Source organism: Limanda limanda, chromosome 23 (genome assembly GCF_963576545.1).
Source record: "Limanda limanda chromosome 23, fLimLim1.1, whole genome shotgun sequence".
Classification (NCBI taxonomy): domain Eukaryota; kingdom Metazoa; phylum Chordata; class Actinopteri; order Pleuronectiformes; family Pleuronectidae; genus Limanda; species Limanda limanda.
The window spans coordinates 4548205-4565118 of NC_083658.1; the positions used below are offsets into that span (position 1 = coordinate 4548205).

At 43.2% G+C, this 16914-nt stretch overlaps 1 protein-coding gene across 1 annotated transcript; it reads left to right on the forward strand.

Moving 5' to 3' along the window:
- The first annotated feature begins 1188 nt into the window (after positions 1-1188).
- Positions 1189-16118, forward strand: cfap221 (cilia and flagella associated protein 221). The gene is given in 25 exon segments (XM_061067355.1): positions 1189-1315; positions 1431-1531; positions 2004-2090; positions 2195-2290; positions 2428-2528; positions 2719-2822; positions 3354-3513; positions 4763-4892; positions 5272-5389; positions 5573-5684; positions 5920-6007; positions 7320-7409; positions 7709-7804; positions 9810-9897; positions 10149-10237; positions 10606-10686; positions 11202-11324; positions 11396-11503; positions 11584-11669; positions 11747-11825; positions 11955-12046; positions 14890-14982; positions 15114-15224; positions 15987-16006; positions 16009-16118. Coding segments are annotated over 25 exon segments (2490 nt in total).
- The last annotated feature ends 796 nt before the right edge of the window (positions 16119-16914 follow it).

The window sequence follows — 16914 nt, forward strand, 5'->3', positions numbered from 1 at the left end:
ACACATTCATTGAAATAACTGCAGTGAATTAAATGTTAATTTATATATTTCTGTTAAAAATATATAGTAACACGCAATAAATACCACAATCTACGCGTCATACAGGTTTTACTTTGAAGGTCAAACAGGAAACGTGAAGTATTATTTTGGTGAGGCTGATTGAGTTTGATGGAGCTTGCCGGCGACCAATCGCATTCATTTACAGGACTATCGGTCACGCCCCCCACACAGGCATCACCATGGCAACGACAGTGTTTGGAGTGAAAGTGGCTGAAGGAAGAAGCTGCTAATGCGGAAATAAAAAGATTAAAACAACAAACTAAAACCAGCCGGAAACATTAGTAAGTTGTTGAGATGCTCAAAATGTTCTTGTGTTAGCTGCTTGTTTCCATTGTGCTGTCAGGGTTGTGTGTGTGTCTGTGTGTGTGTGTGTGTGTTTGTGTCTGTCTGTCTGTATAACAAACTATAGCTTTATCCATCCTTATGTCATCAGTATATATAATATGATATAGAAAACATTTATATTATGTATATATATTACATTTATCATTCAAAACAATTAACTGAACTTAATCGTTTTTTAATTTTATTTCATGTGAATGTATCACTGATAAGAAAAGTGCCATTCAAATAATACTTATTTCATTATTACTATTAATTAAGATACCCATAGTGAACAGATTGAGGAAATAAGAATAGATAAAACTTTATTGACACTGGGGGCATGCAGGTGTTACAGCAGCAGGCAGATCAGAATGAGGAAGACGAGAGAATACACCTGCTGCTCCTTCATCTCCTGTGACATTATGGTCTTTTCCTAGATTTACTGCACTGTTGAGTTTAGTTGTTCATGTGATTAATCTGAAAGAATAACACTTAGTAAGTACTTAACTCCACCCAGGGTTTATAAAGGAACACTTCAAAGGATTCATTAAGGAGAAGACTTCCTCGTTTACAGTTCACTTTGATGTCCCAGTGTCAGAGGTCATAGACTCCTGTGATGTCATAAGTGAACGATTTATACGATCTGAAGAGAAACAAGCGTTTGTGACCTGAACAGATGTATAAGTCTGTCTGTGGTGATAGTGACATCACCACCTACTGCCAAAAGAAGTGAGCCTGGTTGTGTATCTCCTTCTCCCAGGTCGTCTCTCTCCTGAGGAGCTGAGCTCTTCTTCTTCTGCCCAGATGGACGTGGCCCTCCCCGGCCCTCAGGTGGTCTCGGACCCCCTGAGGAGGAGGACGCCGCTGCCCTTGAGCCAGCTGGTGGAGCTGAACCGGAGCAAAGCCCACGTCCCCAATCCTCTGGAATCAAGTACGTACTAACAGAGGAGCATCCATACCGGTGTCTTTACCTCCAGCAGTGAATATTCTATTACGACAAAAAGTCATTTAACGTCAGTAATTCCTCTTTGTTGTTTCCCGAATAGAAGTCTATGCCAAACTGAAAAGCAACATCCTGGTCCAAGCTGAGCCTCCGGAGATTCACTTCAGTGGCTTCGAGCTCGGGCAAGATTACGTGAAGATTCTGGTGAGAGGGGGGGAAACACTGCTGAGGTTTTCATTTCCTCTGTTGTTAAACCAATTAGTCTTTTTAATTTCCCTTTCACAGAGTAAAGTAGAACGCTGATTTACTGCCTGTGGGCTTTATTTGTCATCACTTTATTAAGGGTGCGTCTTTAGTGTGGAATACAAATAAACACAAACAATTAATACCAGACAGTAGGTATAAAAACACAGCGTATTACAGTAGGATAGATTTAATGTGTAGAGTATCTGGTGAGAGGGTAAGTTTTCCTTGTACCGAGCCTGTGATGGGCCTCAGTGCTGTAGCTTCATCAGCATCATGGTTGGTGTCCAGGACGAGTTTATCATTGTGTCACTGTGTCATTAAGAGTCCTGTACAAGATGCAAAGATGTAAACATCAGGAATATGGACATTTCTTCTCAAACACACATGATTGGATGAAAATCAAACCTTCTCGTCTCCTCCTCTTCCTCAGAAACTAATCAACGTCTCCGCTGAGGTTCTGAACATTCAAATCATCCCGACTCAAACCAAGCACTTCCAGAGTATTTACACCAAGAAGGTATTTCTTTCTCCACTCATTCCAAGTCACTGACCTGAATATAAGACTAAGTTATGAGATGTTTGTTTGTAACTCATCCATGTCCCTGGTGTCCTCCTCTGAAGTGTCGCCTGGTCCCGGGTCTCCCCTACACGGTGAAGCTCGGGTTCCGTCCCGACGAGTGGCGCTACTTCTACGACTGCGTTCGGGTTCACTGCGAGGTGAGGAGCCGGCTGTTTTATATACGACTTCAAAACCAACTGAAGCTATATATCATTCACTTATTAACTCTGTGCTCCTTCCATCTCTTCTTGTCATCTCCATCTGGTTCATCCAACCCGCCTGCACGCTCACCAAGGGGGAAGAGAACCTCTTAATTCCAGTTCATGCTTATCCCGTCATCACCGACCTGCACATCCCTCCGCATATCAACCTGCCAGCCGTACCACTTGGTCAAAGGTGTGTGTGTGTTCGGTGTGTGTGTGTCTGTTCGGTGTGTGTGTACTGATACCGACCTCCCATCTCCCTGAGGGATTTCCTGTCTCTTTGTATTCTTCCCAACAACCAACCATGCATCCATTTTGCCCGTTGGTGTCAAACCATAAAAAAAATAATCTCTACTTCCTTCTCCATCTCCCATCATGCCCAGTGTAACCCGTGTGATTCCCCTGAGGAGCGGCTGTCCCATTGACTTTGAGTTCCAGGCGTTTGTTCTCCAGCCCCATGAGGCCTTCTCCATCCATCCCCTTGCAGGTAAGGGACGAGTGAAACCCTTCATTTTTAACATGATATATTTGTATTTCCCCTTAAAGATTAACACTCCGATACTCTGCTTCAGGGTTTGAAATGGATAAACAAAGTTATTTTCCCAGTCTTAGTTCTATTTTAAGCCGGCAGATTAAGAGCACGTCCCAATTGGGGAGGTGGGGGAGCTGTGTTTTCTCAAAACCTCGCACAGCGATGCGTTGTGTATGAAATAAGTCGACGCGGAGCTTGAAGGATGCGTCCAGCTTCCACTCGCTGACATCAAGGTCTGGGAAGCATCATAACACACAGCGGAACAGGCTCTCAGGACCTGACTTACTGCTGCAGCACAAACCTGCAGTGACCAGAAGAGATACAAATGAGTTTCTGTTTTTAGATTATTATTAGTTTTTTTGTCCTTTTTTTATATACACACAAAAAAACAGGCAGTTCTGCAGCTCACAACACTGAAGCACAAAGTTCGGATCCACCGGACAAATCCTCACATCCGCTCATCCTTGTTGTTCTGTGTTCCTGCAGGCGTGATACCAGCCAGCGGCGAGGTGAAGATCACCGTGACCTTCAGTCCGCTCCATTATGAGACCGCCCAGGTCACCGTCCAGCTGGTGGTCTCCCAGTTCAACAGCAAGCCGTTCCTCTGCACCATCACTGGGAGTGCGGTCCCTCTCTCAGGCCTCAGGTAATCACAGCACTTCACTGGTCAGATGGGAAAATAACTCTGTTCCATTCCCTCACTGTGGTGGGTTGAAGGTGCACAAATAGCAGAAACCATTATCATGTCTATAGTAATGAGAGCTGAGCAGAATCATGACTGTACCGTCTAAAATCATATCTACCATTTAATTGGCTTCTCTATAAGGTCTGACTAAAAAACAAACATAATAAAGATAAGAACATCTCAGCTTTGTATCACCAAGCTCTTTAGTTACTCATTCTGATTCAGGGTCAGCTTTATTTGTAGCTTCCATAATAATTCAAAAATATACACCGAACAGAAACATATCTATTATTTCTAATTGACCTTATCCATATTTTCTATTATATGCTTTTACATACGTTTTCCAGTATTTGACTCGACTAAATCATAAAATTCTAGGTTATATAACCAACCAGATCCTATACATATATATAAACGCGTGTGTGTGTTTGTGTATAAAATAAATCTCTTTTCAGTGTTGCTCCTCTGAATTTTCTTGAGAGTAAAGTGGAATAATGAAGTTAAAACCATAATTCCTCCTCTCAGGTTGTGTGAGCAAACAACCGAACGTATTTGAGCTAAAAAAAAAACAACAACTGGAGCCACAGAAAATTTCCCCGTGTGCCCATTTGTTTTTGTTTTTTTACCAGCTGGTATAAAACCCGATGCTTAATCCTGTTCCCATGAGAAACAGGAGGCTATCCATCACGCGGCAGCAGCTCCAGCCACTCCACTGTCTTGGCGTTATCTCGACCAGAAGTTAATAATTCATGAAAATAGCTGGGTAGCTGCTGCAGCGATATCAAGATGGATATGCCACCCGATGGATGTTTAGCATATAAAACATTCTCCCTCTGTTTGTTGTTCCCCGCAGTGAAACCAAATAAAAGATGAGCTTGGTGGAAGAGAGAGATTATGAAATATTAGCTCCAGCTCGTGTTTCTCCAATTTGAACCAGTGGCCACTTGTTGCTGAGTCCCCCCTGACTTAGAGAAGCTGTTTTATATAATATTCCAACCACAGTTTATAGATAATTACTTCCACTGTATTTCCAGTACCTTTAGCTAACCAGTTAAACCACTGGCTGTCATATGTACACATCATTTTAATCTGATCTCCAGTGAATTTGGTTTTAATTGATGATTGGGTGAAAGAAGGGTTTTCATATCGTGTCACATCTTGTGTTGCTCCATCTTCTTTACTGTTAATTATGAATTCCTCTGCATGGCAGTCGGCTGGAGAGGAAGTTGGCTCATGGAGACGCAGAGACTCCAGAACTCAAAGCCCCCTCCCCTCCTGCCCAGCTTCCTCCCTGGAGTAAACCCAAGATCAGGTCGACCAAGGAGGCCGACAAGTCAAAGGTTAGTGTGTCGGTCAGAGTGGAGGCGGGTGTGTTTCAAGGTTTTATTAAGTGCAACGTAAAATGTGCTTCATATTAGTCTGATAACAAGTGTTCTTTTAAGGAGACTGTTCTAGTTTACTCTTTTAATGGCAATAAAATAAACCTTATTTCTGATATTAAAAGCCCTTAGGTTAGATTTGACCGAAGAACAACACAAAGGTGAATTTGATTGATTTACACTTTCTTTTCACAAAGGAAACAAGAATAATACACTTCATTTTGCTTTGTAAACCGAATAAAACACGTTTTCCCAGAGAACCACAATCACTGTACTTCCAATACCTGACATTTCTTATTATCTTTCATTTCTTACTGGTGCGTCCTCTCCTGCCCTCCAGTCCCTGAGAGATCTGTCTGCTCTGAAACCAGCGGTGGTGGACGCCTTGACTCCGGCAGGCGTCGCAAAGATGTTGATCAAAAACACCAATAAACTCAGCGCCAAAGCCCTGAGGGAAGGTTAGAGGCAGCCACGGCTCTGTTATCTGTGTGTCTCACACCTGTCACCTCCTCCAACCTGCTGCTGAATGTTACACATGAACTACATCACAGTGGGGCCCTGCTATATTCTCTTGTTTTTCATAAGCTGCAATGAAGTTAACTGCATTTCCGATCGCCTCACACATCAATTCCTCTTTGCAGCCTTGTCGTGTGGCAGCCTGGACGCTCTGCAGAACCGGCAGATGAAGGAGGCGCTGTTCGTGAAAAGGTTTCAGCAAAACGTGAAGGAGGAGCAGGCCAAACAATTCAGCTGGTAGAAACAACCTTTCACTTTTATTGATTGTGAATGTTGGGATAAGACAAAGATCCATGTTGTACACACTGCTGAAAACAAAGAGGGGAACCGATGTGTGATTGTGATTGGGAATCAATGTCAGCTGCTTTGCTGCAGAGGAGCCAGAGGGAGCAGTTCGACATGTGGAGGCCACAGACAGCTGTTGTGTGTTCTGCGGGTGATGTTTTTATATACGTCCTCCTCATGTCCTCAGGCAGGTTTACCTGGGCCGGGACGCCATGTCAGGACACAGCAGGAGACAGAGGCTGGAGGAGAGAGAGGCGGCGCTGCAGGAACACACGGTGAGACTTCTCCCTTCAGCCGGGGAGTTCTGCAAAATGTCAGGAGCACTGGGTCTTAAAGGGACTCTTACCTTTGTTGCATTTGAGAATTACAGCACATTCAAATCATCCCGCCTTCCTCCAATGCCCCACCCCCTCGTTCCCATCCGCGGTGTTTTTTTGAAGAAACTTTATTTACAAGCAGACTTACAAGCTACTGCCTCCGCGCACGCACGTGAGTTTTTGTTTACCAAAGCAATGGATTCGGTAAGTTATATACATTTACATTCACATGCCTTGATGACGCGGGCCCGAATGCGCCACAAGAAGCAGACGGAAAACCTGCATGTCCATGCAGCAAACAGACAGGTCTGTCGGCCAATAAGGTCCTTCGGTCCGAAGAATTTTATTGGTTGAAGTTTTCACTAAATATTATGAGAGTGAAATAATTGTTTGTTTTTACTCCTGGTGGGTCTGTCTTGCATTTTAGAGTGTCATTACCTTATTAATACCAATTTAACCTTATCCAAAAAAAGTGTAAAAATGCAACAAAGGTAAGAGTCCCTTTAACACAGAGGTTCACGCAGCAGGAGGCAGGATATGCTCCTCTTGTTGTGTCTCCACCTTTGTCTGCGTCTTCTATACGTACACGCGTGTCTAAAAGCAGCTTTAAGGTGGATATGGAGAAACTTCATGGTTCTTAGGGGTCGAGGTTACGAAGCTGTGGCCCCTTATTCGAACCTCGTTTTGTGTACAATGTGCATTCCAGTGTCATCACCTGCTCCTCTGGCGCCGCGCTGAGCTCCACCATGTGAAATAACTCACTGAGCATCTGTGACTGAGATGCAGACGCAGCCAAAGTAACATCAGCCTTGACATATGAGCCCGAGTGTCCTCAGAAAAGTTATTTGACTAGTCGGCAGAACTCTCACAGACACTCCACAGCACTTCCTCCTCCACCTCCTCTCCCCCGGCCTTGTTTATAAGTTGTGTACACAGACACGCACACAGTTTACAACCTCATATCACCACACTTGTGGTGTTTTATGGGAGCTCTGTTGTTTTTATGACGGCAAGAGCTACTGTCCTCTTCTATACGAGTCTTGAGTGCAGAGCAGAAGTTAAACAAGCCGCCTGATAAACCTCCTTCCTCGGCTTTTGCATTGAAATTGAAAATATTTATAATTCTAGTGGCTGCTCGATTCTGAGAGTTGAGACGTGTCCCATCACATTTCCTCCCGTGACAAAGAGAATGTTGAATGTTGAATTTAGCTGGTGTGTAACAGCTGGAAATATCCTGCAGTACAGTGTGTAATGTGTGTGTATGTTGTAGATGAAATGGAAAGATGGACGGCGAGAGGAGAAGTTCCGAGCTCGACAAACTCAACTTTCCACGGCTCATATTCTGCAAGAAGCTGGACAGGTAAATCTCTACGTTTGTGTGTTTACTTTAACACGCAAAATTCACTGAGGTTCCCTTCATCGCCACAGTAATTATACATTTTGTGATTTACACTTTGTGTGTGTTTTTTCTTTTCTCCACATCACAATCTTAGTCTAAAACTTCTTTGCTGCTGCATAGACTGTGAGCACAGTGTTCAATTCCTCCTGAAGACACCTGTATTTAAATATGACATTTCACTCTATGGCTCTTTTCTCATGCGCTTCGTGTCACGCTGTCGAGTGAAACTCTGGAGTAACTGTCTCTGTCACGTCCTCCAGGCCCCAGAGGGAGCCCCATGCTTCCAGGTGTCCTCCGGGTTCCAGTGGGAGCTGAGACAAAGAGTCCTCCGACCGTTCCAGGAGGCTGCACGCAAGGTACACACAGCCCAGTCCTGTGAGGCCTCCGAGGTGGATGGACTGTTGCACACATGCATTAGCGTTTGCTTTGCTTGTGAGATGCCTGACACACTTCCTGTCTTGCCTCCGGAGAGGGACCAGTGTCCCCCCGGCCCTGTCCCTTTAGTCCAGCCATGTGTAAACGCCTCACACTCGATGTATCATAGTCTTTTACTGTACAGTCGATTTTTTTCCGGGGGTGCTTTGCCTTCCAGTAAAAGCAGAGTTTTCTCACGAGGCCTCTTAAAGCCACAGGAAGAGCAAACTGAAAGTGTTAGTGAGGAACAGTGAGATGACCTGATGGGATGTGAATCATATGTGGGAGCAGGAAGGACAGCACTCGTTTTACACTTCTAATATACACATACTATGTAAATGTACTTCTCAATTATGTTATGTTTAGTTTTTACCTTATAGAAAATCTTCTGAAGTTTGAAGCATATAACCCTCTGGAATTTGAGCATATACATGATAGATAGATAGATAGATAGATAGATAGATAGATAGATAGATAGATAGATAGATAGATAGATAGATAGATAGATAGATTGATAGATAGATAGATAGATAGATAGATAGATAGATAGATAGATAGATAGATAGATAGATAGATAGATAGATAGATAGATAGATAGATAGATAGATAGATAGATAGATAGATAGATAGATAGATAGATAGATAGATAGATAGAGTACTTTATTCATCCCCGAAGGGAAATTAAGTTGTCATAGCAGCCGGTATATTTGAATACAATAAAATACAATACAATAGAATAAAATTAAAAATATTGAGGTAGAAAGAATAAAAAAACAGAAGCACAAGATAAAATACAATAAAATAGGTAGATAAGGTGCAGTGGCAAGATGATGGTAATAGTACTGATGATATGATGGTAATGGTATTGTTAGACAGTATATAAGAATGGTACAGTATATATAGTATATAATATAACATAATATATATTTATATATGATAGTAATTATACCAATATAAAAGCAGTATATGGTAATGACAGTATATATAATAATGGTGATATAATAATAGTAATTATAACATGTACACATGTATAAATATGTGTATATAGACTTATGTAAACAAGAATATACAGAGAGTATGATATGATATATAGTAGAGGTATGAATATGAATATAAGTATTTGACTATACAATAGGTAATATAATATACTATGAGTCTAAGAATATGTAGACAGAGTGTGCAAAAGACAATATTATTGTATAAAATGATATATAATATTAATATGGTGTATATGAACACATATCACATATGATGTGAAGTAAGTGTAAGTAGGTAAGTGTATATGAAGCGGAGTGTTGTACAGGCTTATTTTCATGTGCAAAGTTAGAAAACACTACAATTTTATTCTAACTGGAGCTCATCTCTTGACTGTAAATATTTGGGCCTTCAACCTGATTCTAATGCCTTGATTTGATAAACCAATTATTACACACGTCATTCCGGAGAGCTGTGTTTGCAGTAATAACCACGGGAGCTGTGGGAGTTGTTTGACCAGCGGATGATATTAATCCTGCTCCATGGAAATGAAGCTGATCTTGACCTCATCAGAATTATTAATTTGATAAAATGTGGAAGAGTTTGCTTCAAGTAAACACAGACACAATAAACCGCCCGGCAGACACAGAGTCGGAGAGATTTTGTATTTATTCTACATTTATTATAGAATTGGAATAGATAGATTAGTTCAGAATGACGAAAGAGACGCAACAATCCCATATTTAGTTTTTATGGCTTTATAATAATCTCAGTCACATGCAGGGAAAACTAGTATTACTCTCCACACTTCTACTGCCTTCCAAAACTATTATCATTAGTTTTTAATAACTTCTGCTGTCCACTTCCTTTCAGTTTCTTCTTTTTTGTCCATATATCTACTTGTGGGCTCATGTTTCTCTCCCATAATGAAAAGAGGTGGACATGAATGACTAGAAACTCTCTTTCTCACAGGTTGGATTCCGCTGCCGCATAAACAGGAGACTGGCGTGTTTCAGGAAGCTGGCGAGCGGCTCCAGGCTCCCGCCCGCGGCACAGAAAGGTTTTGATTATCCAATGATCTGCACATTCAGAAATAATCTCATTATGCCACATGAGCAAAGCGCGCTTCATTGAATTTATTCCCAGAGGTTAAAAAATTGAAATGAAATCCCCTCGGGTTGTTATGAGGCTCTGGGAACATATATGCATATAACCTCAGGAGCTGGGCTATTTACGGTGGCTTTTAATTTCACTTTAAACAAACTTCCACTGACCTCAACGGATAAATTATGTTTCTCATGTTTGCTTCAGCCGAGGAGAAGACGAGCGACGTGAGGATCTCACCGGACCGAGTCTTCCCCTTTGTCTTCCCCACTTTCTGTGATGAAGATGACCCTCTGGTGAGGATGTTGCATATTTAATGTTCTCTAATAGGAAACTGTGAAAGGCCTAGGCAGACGTTGTTAGTCATGTTTCAAGTAAATCTGCCCAATAATGTAAAAGTAGAAATCAGTTTGATAAATCCTGATGCAGAGAAGATGAGCAACAACCACAAAGTGAGTGTCGTGTGTTGTCCCGCTCGCACAAACAATCTTTATTCATTATTTCCCCTGAAAGACGTTGTTGTGATCTAACTGTGGAATCAAAGAGGAAGCTCCGGTTCCTGCACTTAGATTAAATCTCTCCATCCCCCCCCGATGCCCTGAGGAGAGGCCGCCTCTGCGTTCAACTCGACAAATAACACCATTTGTCTCCTTGATATCCGCAGGCTCACGGTAATTTGGTCCCGTTGCCGGCGGCTGCTGTTGATGTGGCGGTGACAACACGTATTCCTTTCTTCAAGCTTCAGGTTGGTATCCGCTGCAGCACCTGCTCGTCTCGGCGTCACGTACCAATCAACATGTATCTTCCCTGCAGCAGCGTGGGGGGGGGGGGGGGGGGGCATAAAGACATATTGCTGCGCCACTTTCTACTTCTACTCACGTACATTTCAAATGGAATTATGAGATTGTTTTCAACTTGTTTGGGCTTGAAGGCCTAGAAAATACTGCTTTAATAAACATTTGTGTAGCAGACATTATTTTTTTATTCTTCTCAATCATCCTACCATCCTCCAGATTTATTTTACGACAAATCTGTTGGTATTTGTGTAGAAAATCCCATTATTATTAAATGAATTCAAACAGTAAACAGTAAAACTAACACTTTAATTGTCTTTAAAATGTTAAAAGCAAGTCATATATTTGCTAAGAGGTGGAAAGCAATATTGTGCTAATGGAGTTTCACCTTCGTCTCTCGACCTGAGATCACATTCGTCTCATTTTTTCTTATGTTCATATTAAATCCTTTTTATTTATTTGCCAGGTTCCTCAGCACTATAAGCTCATGGGCTACCGGCCTGTCTCATCCTGGGAGGCTTTCAACTCGTATACACCCCCGACTTTGGCCAGACCACTTCGCAGCGCACCTCCGGTAACTGTGCCTTGTGTTATAGAAAAATATAAATTCATTTAATTTAACCACACACCATAAATGTGTCTCTTGTTGTGTCGTCCCAGGCGGAGAAGGAAGTTGAGGTAATTGAAATGAGCGAAGCCGGCTTCCTCAGCTTCACTGCTCCGGACCATCTCCTCCGGCCCTTTCCTGCAAACCCTCTCAGGATCTTCGTAAGGTTTCTCATTAAATCCTGTGTTTTCCCCCCACATGACTCAAACCACTTCTCACCGTGATTATTATGTTGTTCTAGAACCCAGCTCCGGGCCTGCAGGCTTACAAACCCACCCCGAAATACCTGGAGAGCGATCTGGAGTTCCACCTCTGCCCTCTGCCCAGGTAAGACCAGTCCTCCCCCGGCCATCGTCCATCTTTCTGCTGAGCTTCAGAACATAAGAGTGTTTTTTCCCACGCAGGCTCACCGTCCCTGAAAGCAACACGTGTGGAACAAGAGCTCAATCTCTGGACACTCAGAAGGACTTACTGAACCGCAAGGTAAATCTACAGACTGTGAATGTCTTTAGAAAGCTTTTACTGACTTGAACCTGGTTTGAACCTTTTTATATTTATCGTAAACATTTCTTCGAAGATCTCACATTATTTCGTTTCCTTCACCAACAACAGGAAGTGATAAAGGGGATAATGACGTGGAAGAATTTTGATCCAATGGCCTTGAAGTTTCTGGCCGACCACCCCGCCCCCCCCAGCAGCCGCAGGTAGGTCAGAGCGGAAATGGGTTTGTGCTTCGCCTGAATCATAAAGTGACAGATTATAAAAGGTTTTATTAGAACGTGAATCACCTTTCACCGGCCTGCCTCTTCAGTGGTGAAACCGACTTTACTACCACCTGTGACACCTTTCGTTTTGCTCAACAAGACTGACTCAATACAAAGGGTGTTTTCACCCAGAGTTCCCCCCCCCTTCGTGTGCATTAAGACCCTGGGAAACTCCAACTGCAGCATTGTGGGAGCAAACAGTCCTCAGACATGTTTACAGACGGGAAAGTGTCTGTTGTTCACTTCTGTTTTGCTTCTCATAGTTTCCAGCTCTCTGAGGAATTTGAACTTACGACCTTCTAGATGCAAAAATACATATTTTTGACCATTTTTGATTTTAACCATGAATCTAATTCATGGTTAAAATCCTCCTCCACTGGCTCTTCAGCAACATAGAGTTATTATTTCTGTCCCCAAACTTCAGTCCTTCACAATAGGAATTTAACGTCACGGCCTCTGGCTTTGGCCCTAAAGCCCGTGCTCAGTTTGTGAAGTGGGACTGGAACAGAGGAAATGAGTCGACCTGCTGGGAGTCGACCCGCTCAGCTGTGGGGGTGCATGAGTATTTAATAGCTTGGGACTCCACTCATCATCTCACGTACAGTTTTACAGAAAACATGACTTCTCGCATTAAACAAACTACGTACGAGTCTCACACGCCTGCTCAGCTTCTTGCACCTGCCATGTTGCGTGATGTCAAAGTGTCTCCATGTAACGCATCAAGCCGAACTCATTTTACATTCATGGAGTTGTCTTCCTTTTAGATTTCTCTAAATGGTTCTGATTCAACTTACTTTAAAATAAACTGCTTTTATCCTGAGTACCACAGTAACGATAGAATACTGAACAAACAGTGCTTCATGTATTCAGCAGTTTTCCTCTTATAGTTTCTCTCTTGATTGGAATACTCATGACATTTCTTCAGTTGTGCATGGGAGTGATGAGCTCATGTTTCTGCAGTAATCTGACTTGGTTCTACTTTGTTTTACTAAGTTCAGGGAAACCAGGATCTTATCTTGAACACACAATGATTTCAACGTTTGAGAACACTGTGGATCTTAATAGTTCTTTCTTGGCCTGTGTCCCACTCTTTCAAGTTTCGTGGAAAATGAGTTTTCGTGCAATACAACCAACAAGCCAATTAACCACTTAACTAACCAATTAAACAATTAACCAAACTGTACAGTAATAAAACAGGATCAGTAGTTGTCTATATTATTTGGTTAAAAAGCTATTCTTCATTCTCTCCTGTACTCACACCTCTGAGAGTCTCGGCCACACGGAGGCAAAGAGCCTCACATCATCTTCACCTCCTCTGTGAACTAATGACTTATTCAGTCTTCACCCTAAATGGAGAGTGAATAAGTTATGATATTTGGATGTAGTGTATTAGTGAGCGCAGCATGGAGCTGACGTGGGGCACTTTGTGCTCCCCTCTGCACCCTGTCACAATAAATCAAAGTCAGGTGGTCGTGACCCTTTCCAGAACATGATCTCATGTATATTGTATTTTTATTTTGTACGGTAGAATTTCTGCTTTAAAGATAGAGAAAGATGAGTTCTTTTGACAAGAGGCCCAAGTTAATTGACCGCGATTTTTCCACAACCTTCTCCCCCCCTCCTCCTGTCTACTCCCCATCTCCCCTCACCTTCCCTATCTTACATAATCAGGTGCCTGGCGTGGCAACATATTCTCTTTAAGCCTGTCAGCACTGATCTGCAGCGTAACTGTTGTTTGCTCATGCGAGAGATGACTCTCCTGCAGCCTCCCTGCTCGCTCTCATTAATTTTCGATCATTTCCTCACCGGTTACATCCACAGTGTCTCTGCTTATCCGAGCTACATGATTTATGTCTGGTGACCACGATAGCGGATGAGAGCAAACCGGACAGCAGGATTAACAGAGATGATTTCCTTGGACAGCGTGTGAATGATTAAAAGCACGGCTGTGTCTCAATCGGCAACAAACAGCAACTCTGCAGGTGCAGAGTCTGCTTCTTCTTTTACGGCTGCACCGCTGTGAACCAAACAAACTCGTAAAAGTGCAAATGAAAAACCAGAGTTTGGGTTGAAACGCTCAGTCGCTCGCTGCACTGTTTTACAGCCGAGACGTCTCCAACCCCCCGGGAGCTGGTTCCCATAAACTCAAACTCTGCAGAGTCAAGCTCTCAATATCAGATCTGTATGTGACCACCATGTTGTGACAGGACACACACACACACGCACACACACACGCACACACACACACACACACACACACACACACACATTCACACAGGTAGCAACTGGATAGAAGCAAAATGAGGCATTTATGAGCCAAACGTTTCTTTCAGGAGTCGGTGGAGACCAAAAAAGTAGCAAAAAGGGATTGAACGTTGGCTTTTTATTTGCCAAGAGATCAGAAACATGACTCTGAATGATTGTTAATGTTGCTCTTAGATAACTAGATGTGTCAATAAGCATCTGTCGGCAAACAGGTCTGCGTTGCCATGCTGCTGCTGTTATTCAAGCGTCCTCCGATGACGCCACAGCTCAGAGCGGCGCTGCCTCCAGAAGCAAACCTGTGGCCCGTCAAGTGTTTTTAAGACTATTTTGCCTGTAAGTGGTATCGGCTTATGTTCGGGAGTATTTTTATCATTCCTCTTCAAACCGAGATTTCAAACAACCCTAAGCCGAGCTTTCATCTAAGTAAGACGGAGCACGTATCTGACCATTATCTCCGTTTGGTGATGTGTGGTCTGGGTCTTCAGGGGGATAAAGCAGTGTGTGTGTGTCTCTTATAGGCTCGTGGATTACAGCACAGACATGCTTCCACTCCCAGCGCCTCCTCTGCTCATGGCGCTTCCTGACGATCTGACACCGCTAATGGACAATCGGTAAGCACACGCCACACGCCACACGCCACACCGCTGACACTTGATGTTCACATGGCGAGCTCCTTCTCTCAGGTTTCGATTAAGAGCCCTGATGCTCACATGGCCTGTGTTTTTGTTTTGTTTGCGTTTAGGAGTGAAGACTCCGGAGTCCAGCTGACACCGGAGATGATCAGAGCGCAGTTCTTACCCGGCGAGGCCCCGGTCTCCCATGGCAACCTCACAGCGGGAGGAGCAGCAGCCAGGTACAGTCAGTCCGCTGGCATGACGTCTACGTGACTAAGACAAAGATGATTCATACGCTCGCAGGGAAGAGACCGAAGATAACGTCGAGCTTTTAGCCAGAACGTTTGTTTACCTGAGAGAAGCTCTTACTGTGCAATAAAAAGGATGAATACTGTTCCACACACAGACACACACACACACACAGACACACACTGCTGTTAGTGGAAGTTGGAGTGGGCAATAAACATTTTGTACTTTTAGTTTTCGGAGGGGAAGTACTCAGGATAAACCAAACATGAAAATAATAAATGTTCTTAGTGAGTTCTTTGTAACAAGAGCAGGAACTCGTGCTGTGTGATGCCACTTCTCATCTGCTGTCAAATAGATAGATTAAATATGATAAATAACAAAATGTGAAAGTATTTTCATTGTCATTAAACATAAATGAAGATTGATTCCAGCGCTGCATAGTTCCCAGATATTGTATTGTTATTGAGAGGTTGTTTTATTGTGCAGTTGTAAATTGCAGCAATTATTTTTACTTTGTTGCACTAAATGTCAGTTTGTGGGTTTCAACCTTTTATAATAACATTTTATCATATTTTAATAAATGATGAGGTTAACCTGACTCGTTTTAATCATATTTCTTGTGGGACTTTATAACATTTTAAGGTTTTTTGTAGAACTAGCGTCCAATCCTTAGTAGAACTAGGTCTTTGTATCCACTGCTGAGTGTGTGTGCACCTCTGCCCCCCCGGTGATGTTGAGCTGCTCTGTCGAAGGCACCGGAGGGAGCTGGAGACCGGGCGACCCGCAGGTGTGAGTTCCACCGGACGGGAGAGAGAGTGATGGGCGGGCCACAGCGACCCCGGGGTCACCGGAGGAGCAGCTCCATCGCCGGGAGACGACTGTAAATAGACACAACACCAGCACACAACACGAGAGACACACACGCAAACCTCCACTTCTGTCAAATGGAACCTGGTTACGCTCTCGCCCACTCACTCTAAATTACCAGTAACCCACCCCCCCCTCCTGTTCTCTTTCAAAGCCTGGATGTTTATTGTCCCTCCACCCACTCACATCCACACACAAAGCACAGCTACAGTGTTTTCTAACGGGCGACATCACATTACTGGCAAGTGCATCAATTAAATATGATAAATCTGCATTTCCATACAGTCGTCGTAGAAGCAAAGTGTCGTTACACTCAGAACTATTAAACCTTGTGTTGCAAGTACGTGTCGTACTTAACCTCTGGTGGAATACATTGGCCTTGGTACATGTTCCTATTGCTGACTAGTGTTGTTGAGTATTTATTGGGGTTGTGTTGCTGGGAGGGAAAAAACAAAAACCTGCTCATCTTTGACTTGACAGGCTGGAGTCTGCTCCCTGCCCCTAGAGGGCGCTCCGACTCTATGGGTCTCTCCAATTAGAGCAGCTTTTCCACATGTATGTGTCCTTTACTGTGTGTGTATGTGTGTGTGTGTTGGCCCAGTGGCAGTGCACTCTAGAAAAATACAGTACATTACTATACAGTCACAGAAAAAGGGGTCGTACCCCCCCCCCACCCCTCCTCCACTGTCACAATCCACCGAGGTGACAGCAGAGGGAGGATTTTAAAGGACAGTGCACTTGTTTTCTCCATCACATCCTGAATTATTAACTGTAATTATATATTTTTTTTTTACTCCTTCGTACAGCTTGAGA